The 15,493-nt window shown below is 42.2% G+C and overlaps 1 protein-coding gene across 1 annotated transcript; it reads right to left on the bottom strand.

Annotated features, from left to right (window-relative positions):
* Positions 1 to 883: 883 nt before the first annotated feature.
* Positions 884 to 3,133, bottom strand: LOC148883842 (thyroxine 5-deiodinase-like). Its single transcript, XM_089021386.1, has one exon. The coding sequence runs from the start codon at positions 2,969 to 2,971 to the stop codon at positions 2,174 to 2,176; it is 798 nt and encodes a 265-aa protein (XP_088877512.1). The 5' UTR covers positions 2,972 to 3,133; the 3' UTR covers positions 884 to 2,173.
* Positions 3,134 to 15,493: the final 12,360 nt, after the last annotated feature.

Raw genomic sequence — 15,493 nt, forward strand, 5'->3', positions numbered from 1 at the left:
CGGGGGAGAAGAGGAATATCCAGGACGGTAGGCGAAGGCGTTTCAAAACCGAACCACCTGGGACCGATGTGAATCAAAAGAGCTCGGTAATCCCTAATCCTCTGTGCGGGTGTGTGTCATATAACATACACTGTATAAGGATTTGTATGGAGGGAGGGGGTGGGGGTTGTCGATGTATTTATTTCTGTTCATTTATCTCAAGAGTCCAAATTAACTCATTCACTGCCAGGCGTGCCAGAATGTGTCCACTCCAGTGCCAGGGTTTTTGTCATTTTTCACTCAAATTGCAGGACCTACAGAACATTGAGTTTTAGGACTACTTAAACATTTTCTGCAGCGTAAGAAACCTTAGACTATCCTCTTTCCTCAGAAAAAAATGAGTTAATTCCTAAGTTATATGGGTCTGAAGTTATTTATGCTTGAAATGGTGCCAGCTGAATAAAAGGCAAATGCTATTGGTTTATATCGTGCTTTAACAATAGCTGAAGCTGGAACAAAGCGCAAACATGGAAAAAAGGGAAATGCTGCCCCTGTGTGAAAGAGAAAAAAAAAACATTGCCAGAGGCCACGGTCAGTGCTTTATCACCACCCAAACGAAGAAAACAAACCCGAACAAATTTGGGAATGGCGCTCTGTCATATTTTCAATTCCTGAATAAATTTGTGAATGAGTTAACAGCGCTCTCCAAACATGATTGCGTGACCGTCGAGCATTTTGGGCCACTTTAATGTAAACTTTTTCAATTCCCTCAGCTCTCAATTTTAAAATAAATTTTCAAACTCAATTCACCTTTTATGCCGCTTTGAGCGGTTACCTAACCTCAATGTGACCCATACATCACACATGGTGAGAAACAAGAAAAACAGCATCATGATGTCATCACTTAAAATGGTTGAGTGTCCTTTGTTTATTTTATACCAAAAAAGTTTTGTTCATTTACACATCATGTCATCGTCGTCATTTACCCCTCCCTCATTTCTACTGTCATCCTGGCGCCCATGGGGACAACCACCCACCAACTAACTGAGGTGTCACAAACATCAGTATCAGTTCTGTGGCCAGGCCGTTGGAGAACTGAACTTCACACAGACACCCCAAGTTTACCACCCCCGCAACCCAACATCAACTTAATATAGAATCAGCTTTCTAGATTAGTGGTTCTCAAACTGGGGTCCCCGGACCCTCTGGTGATCTGTCAGGTTTGTACTGGCCCAAAATTAATTAGCAATCGGATGTTGTTTAAATAAATAAAACATATTACATGCTTTATTGAAGGACATTAGTGCCCCCCCAACCCCCCAAAAAACAGTTCCTCCTCCCTCATCAGGCTTTGGGCCAATTAAAATCTCATCTTTGATTGGGACATAACACTTTTAATCTGACATCACTATGTGAAAATGGCCGATCATTGTTTTAAGTATTTAAAAAAAGGGCATTGTTACACAAAGTAATATTTTTCAAGAACACAATCGTATTTTACGCCTGAGTTTTTCCAGGAAGAAAACAAGGCTTACTATTGCCACAATGCGATTGCATAATTGTTGTTGTTGGAAATGTTAAAGTGGGACTGTCTTCTGTCCAACTTTGACATTTTAATAAGCTGTGTTACTATTTTAGGGGGAAATAATAACATGACCATGACTGGCATTGTCTAGATGATGTGAGAATTTGGTTAAAATTTCTTTGTTTGTTCAGTTTTGACTTTAATACGATTATATTTCATTCTCATAACACTGCAACATTTCTTTTGTTTCAATATAAAAAAATGGGTGGGGGGCTGGTAATTTTTATTCCCAAATGGGCAACGTTTCTATTCACTCCTGAAACTGCTAAATCAAAAATAATCCTTTTTTTTTTTTAAAGACAACTTGGGTCACTTTGATGTATTTTGTTTTTGTTTTGTCCAAAACCATTTTTTGTATGACACAATTCTCCCAAATTGTATTATATATATTCTGTTTTTGTTCTGAAACACACCGTGTTTTTCCGGACCGAAATGAAGTTATTTTTGAAGCAGCAGTTTTCAAAGTCTTTTTTTGGAAGGTCCTTGTACCCCAAAAGTCTGAGAATCCCTGATTTTGCACATTCATCTTATACGTAACGCACAAAAACACTCTACATGTGCAGGCAAACTCAGTTTTTGTTTGTGTTTTTTTTAAAGGCTGCTCCTGGGTTATGCTTGCAGCACCGGACACGCGCTCATGTCCCTCCGGTACTGTTCCAGCCACTTCCTGAGTTCCGAGATTCGGTAGCCCTCCGGTCCTCGCCCTCCCTGGTAGACCACCCTTTGGTCGCGCACGATGTAAAGTCTCTCGAAGTAAGCTCCATAGGCGGCATTGGACGAGTTGTCCATGTTGTCCACCACCACACTGCTGCCGCGCACCCGCGTCAGCATCAGGCGCGCTGCGCTCATGCGGTCCTCCAGGCAGCGGTGCTTTAGAATCTGGTAGGGGGCGTCCGAGCTGACCCAACCGTCGGCCGGGTGCGCCTCCTCGATGTAAACCACCACGAAGTCGGCGATGTCGGCGTATTGGCTGACGACGCGCTGGAAGGCGGCCAGGCGCGTCATGAAGGGTGGTCAGGAACAGCTGCCGAAGTTGAGCACCAGCGGCCGCGTGCCGCGCATGCAGTCCAGGATGCGCAGCGGGCGCCGCTCGGGCACCAGTACCACCTCCGTGTTGGGTGCTGCGCGTCCCAGCCGCGCCGACTTGAGCAGGTCCAGCTTCTGGCCGTACCACACGGCCCGCAAGGACTCCAGCGTGAACATGCGATTGGAGTCGGACACGCATAGCGGCGGGTCGTCGGCGCTGTGCGGCCGCGCGCCCATCTGGAGTAGCACCTTGCGTCGGATGCACAGGAAGTCCAGGAGCCAAAGCGTCACCGCCGCGGCCAGGAAGCGAGGCACCAGCAGCAGGAAGAGAGCGGCGAGCTTCAGCGCCCGAGTCAGCTGCACGCCGCCGGAGTCGTGCATCGTGCGGCGGGCGTGGAAAACCCACAGCACGGGACCGGACGGGACGGTATGTCCAAGCCGGTCGTCAGTCGCTTCGACACATTGGGAACGGAACTCTCCCGACGTGCGCGCTCCCTCCTTTTATAGGGCCGGCACCGTTTGAGTCATCACCGCCTACCCTACTCACATGGTGGGGGATTACCTCCTCTCACCTCCTTTCACAGTCACCTTCACCCCCTCCCCCTTTGAAGTTGCATATTGGTTACATTCTGTTCTCTTTCTCCAGCGGAAGATGTGGGAACAAGCCAAGGGAGGGGGAAAAGTTTTTGACGTCAACATCAGCTGGGAACTCCTGGAAGCAAGTGCAGGGACGTTTCCCAACGCTGGACGGCGCCGGTTTGCCGCACAAAGTAGGAGCGGAGGTGAGTGGAACCGGGATGCGATTGGGTGGGTGACTCATTCACCATTTGGATGGCTCATTATCAAACAGCATGCAATTTTGTCTGGGTGCATTCATATTTTTTGGGGGGAATTTTAAGAGCTTTGATTGAATAAAAGGCGCACTGCTTCAAATTCAATTGTACTTCACTGTTGCAATTTATGACATTACTTGTTTTCATACATGGTACCAGGATTTCTTTTTTCAACCTGTTGGGGAGGGGGCTTACTTGGAGGGGTTTAGTGCCATGGATGCTTTTGATTCATTTCAGGACGGGGGGGGGGGGGGGTATTTTGCAATTTGCTGATGAAAAAAATGCTATCCTGCATATATGAAATGTTGACATAGGAATTTTTGTCCCGACAGGAACAAAATGTTCATAAAATGATAGATTTAATCCACTTCATTTAAAATAAACAAAAAATAACTTCTTTGTCCAGTTACAATAATTATTTGAATGTTTTGCAATGTTTAAAATACACTAGTTGGAAATGTATTACTTGCCCCCAGTGTTTAGTTTTAATCAAATGAATCAACTTTAATTGTGTGTGTCTTCCAACATATTCAATGTAGATGTTTGTTTTTAAAATGTATTAACTTGAGCGAAATTGTCTACATTTGACCCATTATTTCCATTGTTAGGGGGTAAGAAACAACTGAAAACAATTTACTGGAGATGCATTTTTGACCCCCCCCCCCATCCCTCACCCGCTTGCTTTTTATACACAACGTATAGAAGCACGAAACGTAATGACAGTTCTGATGCATTGCTCACGATTGTCATTCAGACTGTCGCCTGGCCAGACCCCCACGAAAACCCACTCACCCCAGCCCTGCCCATATGTTATGTGACGTCACCGCGCTCATCATTATGCCCCCCACCTCCCAACCTCGCTCCCACTCTCTCTTTTTCTTTCCTCCCTTCCTCGCTCACCACATGTGAGCTGGATGCGTCACCCGTTCGCCTCCTCCGCTTGAGCAGATGGAAGCACAAATGTTGGTTCCATGAGCGCCAGTTAAAAGGCTTGTCGAGAAATGCCGCTTGAGAAAAAATAAAATGAGCATGATTGGTGATGTGCGGGATGATACAGCCACTTAAATACAGTGTACGTGAAAAAAGGAAGATATTCAACCCATTGAGCAGCTCTTGTGGCACTTTGTCTTTTCTCGGAGGATGCGGTTTGTTGTTCTTTCAATAGCAGTCTGCAGCGTGTGAAACGACACAGCTTTTTTTATCGTTATAATTATGATGATTGACGTGTATCGAGAAGTGCTTTTTAGACTAGATGTTTATCTAAAATTAAATGATGAGGAGGTGATGATTGTTCTTGTCTGTCGGTGGCAATTGGCCTATTGTTCTGTGGTGACATGTACAGACGTGTTTATATTTTTTATACTAGTACTACGACTAATAATAATTAAAAAAAATAAAATAATACATTTCATTTATAAGCGCCTTTAAAAACCCTCAAGGACACTTTACAGTCACATGTTAAGTTTTTCTGTGGGTGAGCAGTGGCAGCCAAATGCGCCAGTGTTCACTCGGAAATAACAAACACACACACACACACACACACACACACACACACACACACACACACACACACACACACACACACACACACACACACACACACACACACACACACACACACACACACACACACACACACACACACACACACATTTTTGACCAATAATGGGGACTAGATGTACGAAGGATTTGCCCCATGGGAACTCAATTTCAAACATGAAAAAATGTCTTAAACTTAAAAATGTTATTTTAAGTCACATTTTTTAGCCTGTGTACACCCAGAAATCCCTTTGAAATGGCATATTTCTTGTTTTAATGTTTCCAGTTTTTGTACCTCGTGGGGACTTAATGAATCATGTCAGACCAAAACCAGACCTTGAGTCTTGAAAGGCACTTATTAATGAAATTTATTATTATTATTATTATTATAAAACCTGATGAGAATGAAGTTGTCGTTTACTTTTAGGGAAAAAGTTGGAATCTGAGGAGCTAAAGCAAATCTGCAAAACACCTGCCAAGACATAAAACATGGTCTTAAAAAATCTCAAGTTGTAAAAATGACAACAAACATCTTTGTTTTGTTTATACATTTCTCTCTCTCCGTCACTCTTCCTTAAAATGGATCGAACAAAATATAAACACAGACACGCAATATATATGAACTGAATGCCTCGATCGATACTCTATCCAACCACATATTACTTTTATACCCCAAATAAAAAGCAGCTACGATTAAAAGTAAACATAAAATGAACTCGGCTCCACACAAGTTCTCTGAGGGAACCAATAGATTTGAAACGGCTGTCATTTTGTAGCACAACATCAACACCAACACACACCAAGCACAACTCTAAACATCACACAATGAAGTCTATGTTATACAGGGTGTCACGTATTATTCCAATCCTAAAATGTAAAATACGATGGATTAACTATAAAGTAAAGCATTTTACGACACGATGTATAATTGAAACACACACAGGCTATTCTTAACTCCCTCACTGCCATTCCCAAATTTATTTGGCAATTGAAAATATGACGTAGCGTGCCATTCCCGAATTTTTTGGGGGTTTTGTTTTTTATTTCTGGGGTGCCGATAAAGCGCTGGCCAGACCTCTGGCAATGTTTTTTTTTCCTTCCACAAGGGGCAGCATTCACCCTTTTTTCATGTTAGCGCTTTGTTCCAGCTTCAGCTGTTGTTAAAGGTCTGCATATTTTCACCTCCGCAATATCAATCGTCTCCGTCCCTCTCTCACCCCTCACACCACTGCTATCCTCGTCCACAGTCTTGTCACCTCCCGTATCGATTATTGTAATTCACTTCTTTTCGGGGTCAATCAAAAATGTCTCCATAAACTCCAACTAGTCCAAAATTCCTCAGCCCGGATCATCACAAAAACACCCTCCTTTCACCACATCACTCCTGTCCTCCAACAGCTCCACTGGCTCCCTGTTAAACTCCGAATTGAATTCAAGATACTTCTGTTTACATTTAAAGCCATCCATAACCTTGCCCCCCCCTATCTGTCTGACCTAATTCAAATCTCCGTTCCTACTCGGGCCCTCAGATCCTCTTCCTCCCTCCACCTCTACACGCCCTCTGCCCGTCTCACAACGATGGGGTGCAGAGCTTTCAGCCGCTCCGCTCCTAAACTCTGGAACTCACTTCCACCCAACATCCGCAACATTGACTCCCTTCCTACTTTCAAATCTCACCTGAAAACCCACCTCTTTAAACTTGCTTACATGGTCTAATTTATTATGCTGTTTTATTATTTATTGCTTTATGCATGATTTTACTGTTTTGTGTGTTGTCTTTGTTGTAAAGTGTCCTTGAGTGTTCAGAAAGGCGCTTGTAAATTAAATGTATTATTATTATTATTATTAAAGTCCTCTATAATGCAATATGTATGTATTGCATTGTAATTTGGACAGCCACCCTCATTTCAAGCTCGTATAACTCCAGACCTAAATCATTTAGGAATTAACTCTTTTTTTCTGATGAAAGAAGAGAGTCTAAGGTTTCTCACGCTGAAGTGAATTTTTATGCAGTCTGAAAACTCAATATTCTGTGGGTCCTGGAATTTGAATGAAAATGACAAAACGCCTGGCACTGGAGTGAACACATTTTTGCATGTCTGGCAGTGAATGAGTTAAAAGTCGATTGTTTCTCCATAAACATCCAGTTTGTTGGCCATGTTTCGAACCCTGACTTAGTTTCCTCATGACTTGACTGAACGAGCGCGGCTTTGTGAACGAACACTCGACTTTTTTTCGTCCCTTTTTTTTGTCTCTTTCATATAAACCGTTGGAGGGCTTCTTTCATGAGTCAGTCTCGATGCTGGCACGAGACATTGGTTCATGTGAGGACATCCCAGAATAGGAAAGGCAGTCTGGAAAGAGCCGCCAGCAAAGCACAAAGTGTGGCAGGGATCCAGCTGAAACCACGAGTTGTATGACTGTATTGTGATTACTACATGTGTTGAATGTGGCGCTTGTGCACGCATGATGTGTGTGTCAAGGTGTGCCGTGATAGCCGGGTGAGTCGAGACTTCAACTTGTGCCTATTCAAGGCCCGTCTGCTCACCAGGCAGCGTTTGAGTGGGTTTGTAGTTGCTAGGCAACCATCCACATACTCCTTCTTGGCCTAATCCTTCCTGACCGCCATGGCTGCTGGGTATGCATCGGCGGGCTGTACCCACGGACCCCTCAGTAATCCACCCCAAACTACGTTGCGTGTCTTCTGACTCTCTTAGCGTTGAAGGTTGCATGAAGTTGGTGTCTTGTGCCTCTCTTCCAATGGGACAATAGAGACACTGGTTCTGTCCAAGTGTCTCGTGCTTTGATCAGTGATGGGCCGTGAATGTCACTGCTAGGCCTTCACTAGTGCTATTTCTTAATCACTCCACAGCTGCGACTGTGGTGTGATTTACTAGATGTCCACTACAGGGTGCCGTTAGCCAGGAAATAACTTGTGACTTGAAGAAACTTAAGAAATACTGTCATTAAACGGTTCAAATTTTTGCTATGAACGTAAAAGTCCGTCTTGAAAATAACTTCAACAGTAAGTCTCCAGCCAAATCCATTTCTTCTCCTTCTGCCATTGTGGGTTGACAAAACCGCTATTACATTAACACAACAATATATTTGCTAATGCCGCTCATTGCACTGTGCTAGCGCTGGCCAGTATGCTCTTGTCACTAGCAGCTAGTGATAATATCATTGGCTAATGACTAGCCAATCATACTTTGCGAAAACTCTGACTTATGCCAACGCCTTCCAGCAGGCCTTGAGTTGCCAACTCGAACGCTGATTGGTTAAAGCAACAGTTTCATCGACACTTATTTTATGCCCCACGATCAGCAGAACTGATTGTGACGGCGTCCAGGTAGAATTCGGACCCTGGTAACAAATGATGGCTGAAATGTGATTGGTTAAATGCTCAAATAAGAAAACACACATCTGGAAGCAGCACAACGGGAAAACAAATGAAAGGGAGCTGAAAGTCACTTTGGAATTATTTAATAAGAATATATGGACAAAATATAATTTAGATAAGTCTGTGATTCAGATACTTTAGGCCAGCAGAGAAGGCCTTGCAGGCCCTGACCCACCACCACTGGCTTTGTTTAGCATCCAGACGATTTGGAGACAAAAAGCCTTGCTCAAAATATTCCAAAATGGTGTCAGCCAAGTGGAAATAAAGCTACTTGCATGTTATTAGGATTGTATAATGTCATTTTTGCACTTTTCTTGATGGGTATCAACGTTTGCCAGTTTCAGTGAATGCATCAGTCTAGCAGAATTGTGCTTTTATTGTATTGATGGCACATTTTGGCTTCACGGGTGTATCCAGTTCGGAGTTCAGCCTTCAGTGGATTTTGCTTTTCCAAATGTGGGGAATTGCATCATAAAGTTCCTCGTGTTCTTGACGGCAGCATTCTTGACATTTACAATGGCTGCTACTTTTGTTGTGCGCTTGTCAGGTTTTGGCATTTCGGTGTCCGTCCCTTTTCAAATTTGACCTTAAGGGAATTTTTCGTTTAACTTTGCCGAGCGTTCACGTTTTTGTTCACACTGTTTGCTTTGGATGTCATTCACTTATTCTGTTTGGTGTGTTTTTTTTCTAAGCTAATACCACCTCGCTAGTGCGGGTTCAAACAGAGGGTGATGTGTATTAACACACAAGAGAGTGAGCAGCTTTCCCACATGAGGGGTGAGTGGTGTTGTGTGTGGGGGGGGGGGGGGGGGGGTGTTGAGGGGAATGGGGCATGTCAGAGTGTGATGAACGGTTAAACTGTGTGCCGCTTCAAGAGTTGACTCATGCTCATCAACAGCTCGTGGGGTGGGGGTGTCGAACGCAGAAAGAGGGAAAGGCGTGAACCATCCTAGATGTAATCACAGTCCAAAATTCCGGCCTCCTTTTGCAATGACGCACTCGCTGACCGATGATGTTTTCGAATGAATTCGTTTATCCAAAATGCGCAGGAACAGTTTTATCACGTAAGGTACAGGGTGACCCAAAAAGATGCGTACCCATGAAAACTTTAATTGTGGCTTTGTTTAAAAAGCTATTTATTTCAGATTACAAGCACAAATTCTTCAGTTTATGGAAGACCATTCACCAGAGTTTCAGCTATTTCGGGCAATTTTTAGTCAATTTATGGTTTTCCCAAGATGTGTTCCAATGTCCACCATTTCGTTGCAAGCAAAACTGTACTTGTCTGACAAAGTTGTCAATCACTTTTTCACACTCCTCTTTCGGGAGGAGTTGCAGGAAGGACTCAGTAGGACGCATCTTTTTGGGTCACCCTGTACACCCATGCGATTCAACGTTATACTTCCTCAAATGCATACGCTTGCCGATTAGATTAGTCACGGATGCACTTTTTAAGTTATTTGAAGAGCAGTCAAAACAGTTAGCACTTCGTCTTGAATCTGCTGCCGGTCACAACTCGCGCGCACACGAGGCCCCGCCTATTAAAGGCACATATTTTGTACCTTTTTGTCGTATGATATATATACAGTAAAGTCTCGTTATATCGATATTCAAGGGAGTCCGAAAAAATATCGATATAACAGGGACTATCGATATATCCGACCCTGTTTGCATGTAATTTTCTCCGTGCGTGCATAGAAATAGTATCGATATAACCGGGACTATCGATATATCCGATATCGATATAACGAGACTTTACTGTATATATATATATATATATATATATATATATATATATATATATATATAGTTATTGATATTGTATATTTTGTACAACATTTTTTTGCATGTAAAAAAACTTGATAGGAAATGTCAAAGTTCGATTATCGGATTCACGACCAATCCATTTCAATGTGAAAACATTCGAAGAACGTTCTTTTTGGTCAACTGTCCGCGTCATTAGCGGCGAGGCGCTAAGTGGTATGTTCGCGTTTAAGGCGGCGGAAGTAACACGTTTTTTTATCAGCCTCTCGAGTAAATACGAGCACGTGGGGACGCATTCTGCTAGAGCTCTGTCAGCGCGTGCTTGGATCATGCGAGGACACTCACACACACACTCACACACGCACTCACGTCTGCTTGGGACTCGCCAAAGTGATGCTTTCACAGTCGGTCGTGCGTGATGTGACCCGCACTTTGTTGTTGTACTGCTTTGCTCACTTTGTGTTCCTTCAAACGGAGACGCTGTGACGTCATTCGGGAAAAAAAGAAAGTGTAGTGTTGGTTGTTTGTGTGTGAGCGAAGGGTCAAACGTCATGCAGATAAGAATCAATAGATTTTTCGGGCATGTTTGATAAGTGTTGTTTTTGACTGTTGAACTTATTCACTGTGATTCACGAAATTATCCGGGTATTGAAAATACAGTGCATGACTCGGAGCGCCATTCCCGAATTGGTTTGGGTTTTGTTTTTTTCTTGTTTGGGTGCCGATAAAGCGCTGGCTATGGCCTCTGGCAAAGTTTTCCCCTTCCACAAGGGGGCGCCATTTCCTTTTTTTCCATGTTACCACTTTGTTCCAGCTTCAGCTGTTGTTAAAGCGCTATATAAACCAATATGTATGCATTGCATTGTATTTTGAACAGGTGCCCTCATTTAAAGCTCATATAACTCCAGACTCATATCATTTAGGAATTAACTCTTTTTTTTCTGATTAAAGAAGAGAGTCTATGGTTTCTTCCGCTGCATTGAATGTCTATGTAGTCCTAAAACGCAATATTCTGTGGGTCCTGGAATTTGATTGAAAAAACCCTGCCACTGAACTGGACACATTTTTGCATGTCTGGCAGTGAATGAGTTAACAGCTTATATGGTGCAGGGGCAAAAAAAGCGCTATTTATTTATTTACTGTTTGTTTGTTTGTTGTTATTATTGAAGCCTGACCTTAAATGCTCCGTGTTATTTGTGACAGGCAGCCACAATTTTCATAGTCCTGCCGTCAATAGTCCCGCACAGTGTGCACGCCTGTGCCCTTTTGCTCCTCGCGCATCTGAGAATCCAGCCTGTGTATTTTCTTCGCATGTTGACGTGATGCAAGCGTTATCAGCCGCTAAGTGGCGAAGGCAGCGAAATGCTCCTTCTAAAGTTTCCTTGCCGTTAGAGTGCCTCATCGTTGGCCCAGAGTATGCCTCTGTCACAGAGAGAAGGTGTAAATATACTTTAAACACCCAACCACATACGAGCTTGTCAAAGTTGGAATTTTACAGTGCCGTATTACACAATGTAAATTTACAGGGCTTTAAAGGTTAGCGTTACACAATTTAGGAAAACGGTTTGCCTTAACATGTCGATTTATGGTCACCACCTGCGCAGTTAAGGGAAATGTTGACACTTAGTTTTCCACCTGCAACTAGTGTGTGCGTGTGTGTGTGTGTGTGTGTGTGTGTGTGTGTGTGTGTGTGTGTGTGTGTGTGTGTGTGTGTGTGTGTGTGTGTGTGTGTGTGTGTGTGTGTGTGTGTGTGTGTGTGTGTGTGTGTGTGTGTGTGTAGTACTTTTCCAGCTGTGAGCAGCAGGTGCTTTTCAAAGTGTGACTCATTCGATGAGCACGCACGCCTTTGCAACACTTCTTCTACTCTCCTTCCCGCTGCCGTCAAGTTTACGGGAGCGCCGTGTCCTAGTTTTCGGAAGTGGGGGGTTGACGTTGCCGGTTTCCATTGTTGCGCCACATGACCCGGTGTTTGTGTACCACCCGCTTTGTAAACCCCCATCGTCTCTCATCGTCCCGCGTCAGACAAGTAGGAGCCTCTTGTAAAAAAAGTTGTTGAGTGAAAGCGGGATATTGGATCTTGGTCAGCTTTTTCTAGAAGTCATCCTTTGAGATGTTTCCACGAATGCTCTTCTAGGATTTGACTGTGTATCGATCTATCTATCGATCTATTGATCTATTGCTCGATCGATCGCTCGATCTATCGGCCGTGCGTGATGTGATCCAATAGATCTATCGCTCGATCGATCTATCACTCGATCTATCCATCACTCTATCTACCGCTCGAGCTATCGATCGCTCGCTCTATCTTTCGCTCTAGCGCTCTCTCTCTCTCCCTTTCTCTCTCTTTATACAGTATATATATATATATATATATATATATATATATATATATATATATATATATATATATATATATATATATATATATATATATATATATATGCTAGCTATCTTCTAGCTAGCAGCTTCGTGTTTGCTTTCAACATTTAGCTTGTCGTAGACGTGCACGTTGCACCATGATGTCCCTGATCCACTGCTGAAAAGGATGCTTTGATCTTCTCCTCTCTGTGTCTTTGTGTTGTCATATTATTATTATTTTATTTATTTTTTGTTTCCTTTCTTTCCTTTCCTCTTCCTTTCATAACTTTGCTGCTGTTTTACTTCCGGATAGAGTGAACGCTGGCCCGAATGGCTGCCGCGAATGGCTGCCGCTGCTCACCTGCACAAAAAAAAATCCAGTGACTGTATAGTGTCCTTGAGAGTTTTGAAAGGCGCTTAGAAATTAAATGTATTATTATTATTATTATTATTATATATTAGTCAAGCAAACATTTCACTGCAGTGTTTCTGTACTGATGTAACCGCACAAAAAATACGATCAAGCACTCATTTTGGACGTCGGCCATAGAGCAAACGTTCCCTTTCCTCTTCCTCCTCAATGTTTTTCTTTTTTTGATCTCCAATCTCATTTCTTTTTTTTTAGCTTCTTCGCCTTGCCAATATCATGTCTGTCCTCTTGTGCACTCTCTACTTTTCATATCCTGTCCTTGTTTCACCTTCCCGCCTCCCCTAAATCCCCGCCTCTTGGCGCACCAAACACTCTCATAACTCACCGACGCGCCGTGTTTGGTTCGGCATGAGCGCTAAAGCTATGCGAATCATTTTATCGCGGTATCTGTCTCATGAATTATTCGCAAAAGATTGCACTTTCGACCGCACTAACAGACACTGACTTCAACGACGTTTTATCCAATCCGACGCCATCATCAGTTACCATCCTTTGACGTACAACAAATGTATATCATTTGATGAATAAAATTAAAGATTCTTCCTCACTGAAAAATTAAGTACAGTAAAGTCTCGTTATATCGATATCGGATATATCGATAGTCTCGGTTATATCGATGCCATTTCTATGCACGCACGGAGAAAATTACATGCAAACAGGGTCGGATATATCGATAGTCCTGGTTATATCGATATTTTTTTCGGACTCCCTTGAATATCGATATAACGAGACTTTACTGTATTTGATGATATATTACTGATTGGGGGAAATGCTGCTTTAATAGTACTGGTCAATAGTACTTTAATAGTACTGGTCAATAGCGAAGATGAATCAGTCATGGCTTGATCTTAGTTTTATTCCGTGGTGCTTTCTACAGATCTTTGTGACTGCTTTATTTCCTGTATATGATAGTTGTCCATGTTAAGTGCTTTGTTATAGCTTCTGCTTTTGTTAAAGCGCTATATAAATCAATATGTATTGTATTTATATATCCTGAATTCTTTCAGAGATCGCCAAAACTTTGTCTTACAGATTCTGTAATTGTACGTGAATAATATTAATAATAATACATCTTTTTATTTATAATATGCAAATGACACAAACATCAGGAAGGGGGCAAATACTATTTTATAGTAATATAGAATAGTTGGCACCTCTGATTTTCAAATTTAGCAGCAATGACATTCCGGAAAAAAATCCACCTGTTGGTAAAGTACACCCCTAATTCTTAAATATTGCTAAATGTATTATTATATTACACACGTTTCATTGCAGGGAAAGAAATAATCATCTTGACACATTGAATTGCATCTCTGATTTATACAAACCTTTTCAAAAATTGATAACAAATGTTGTTTTTTTATTATCAATTGGTAACCTAACCTATATGATGCTAATTCTCTTCTGGTGAGCTTTGTGACATTCATTTTAACCTAAATTTGCCAAATTCGTTTCACTTGTTCCTTACCTTGTAAAAAAAATATATGTGCCCAAGTTACAGGAGTAACAAAGATGGTCGGCGAGATAACTTCCTGGGCCGAGGATTCCCTCTGTTGGTGAAGGGTGGTACATTCCAAAACCAACCGCTTGATTATTATAATATTATATTTATTTCTGACAGTTTTTAAAATCCTAACAGGAGTAAAGATATTCAGTTTATTGACTGAAGCATCTCCCTTGTATTTACAGTACATTATACTAACAAGAAGGGCAAATACGTTGGACTGATGTGATCCCAAGGGAACACATGACTCACCGGCGTTCATTATAAAGACAATTTTGGGCTTTCATGTACTTTTGAATTTGTTTTTATGGCACTTTTTGAAAGGGAAGGATGACAACACAGCATGCCCATATTTGGTACTGGTGTCCAAGTGACCAAATGGGAAGTGACCTGATGCGTTTTTTTAAATGTATTTCTTTATATTTGAATGCTAGTTTGGACATAAAGTAGGCCGCCGCTCAGCAAATATGTCAGTGTTGCAACGGAATGACGATGAGGTTGAAGTGTGGTATAAGTTAAGCATGTGTGCTTATTCAATATTTAAGTTTAGGCTAATATTTATCATGTAAAAAAGTTGCATCCAAAGCTGTGAGTCAACATTTGCTTACTGTCGCAGAGTTCAGCACTCCACATTTATATATATTTTTTCACTTGTACAAGTTTTAAAAAAATGTCACATCTTCTCCGATTGAACTGAACGTTTTTCAAAATCGGTCATCAGCGTCCACAACCCTGTGTTTGTATCACGGCAGCGCGTACGCAATGACCGAGTCGCCCCAATGGCCGCAACGCTCGCAGCTAATGCAAAGCGCAAATCCCTAAATTGTGATACGAAATACCACTTTCGTACTTTTAGAACGAACCGGATTTACGGTAATACTCAATAATCTCCCTGGAGTTGAGTTCTTTTCCTCAGCTGCGCAGTATATGTCTAAATATTTGCATCCCGGGGGAACTTATCCGAGATGTATACGCCGTGTTTCATAAATCAACGTAATCGGCTTGCATTCAAATTTCCATTGACTTAAACTTGTTCCATAAGACTCACTCCGTCAAACGGTTTCGCGCTCTTTGC

This window comes from Hippocampus bargibanti, linkage group LG19 (assembly GCF_051943395.1).
Source record: "Hippocampus bargibanti isolate YZ-2025 linkage group LG19, ASM5194339v1, whole genome shotgun sequence".
NCBI classification, from domain to species: domain Eukaryota; kingdom Metazoa; phylum Chordata; class Actinopteri; order Syngnathiformes; family Syngnathidae; genus Hippocampus; species Hippocampus bargibanti.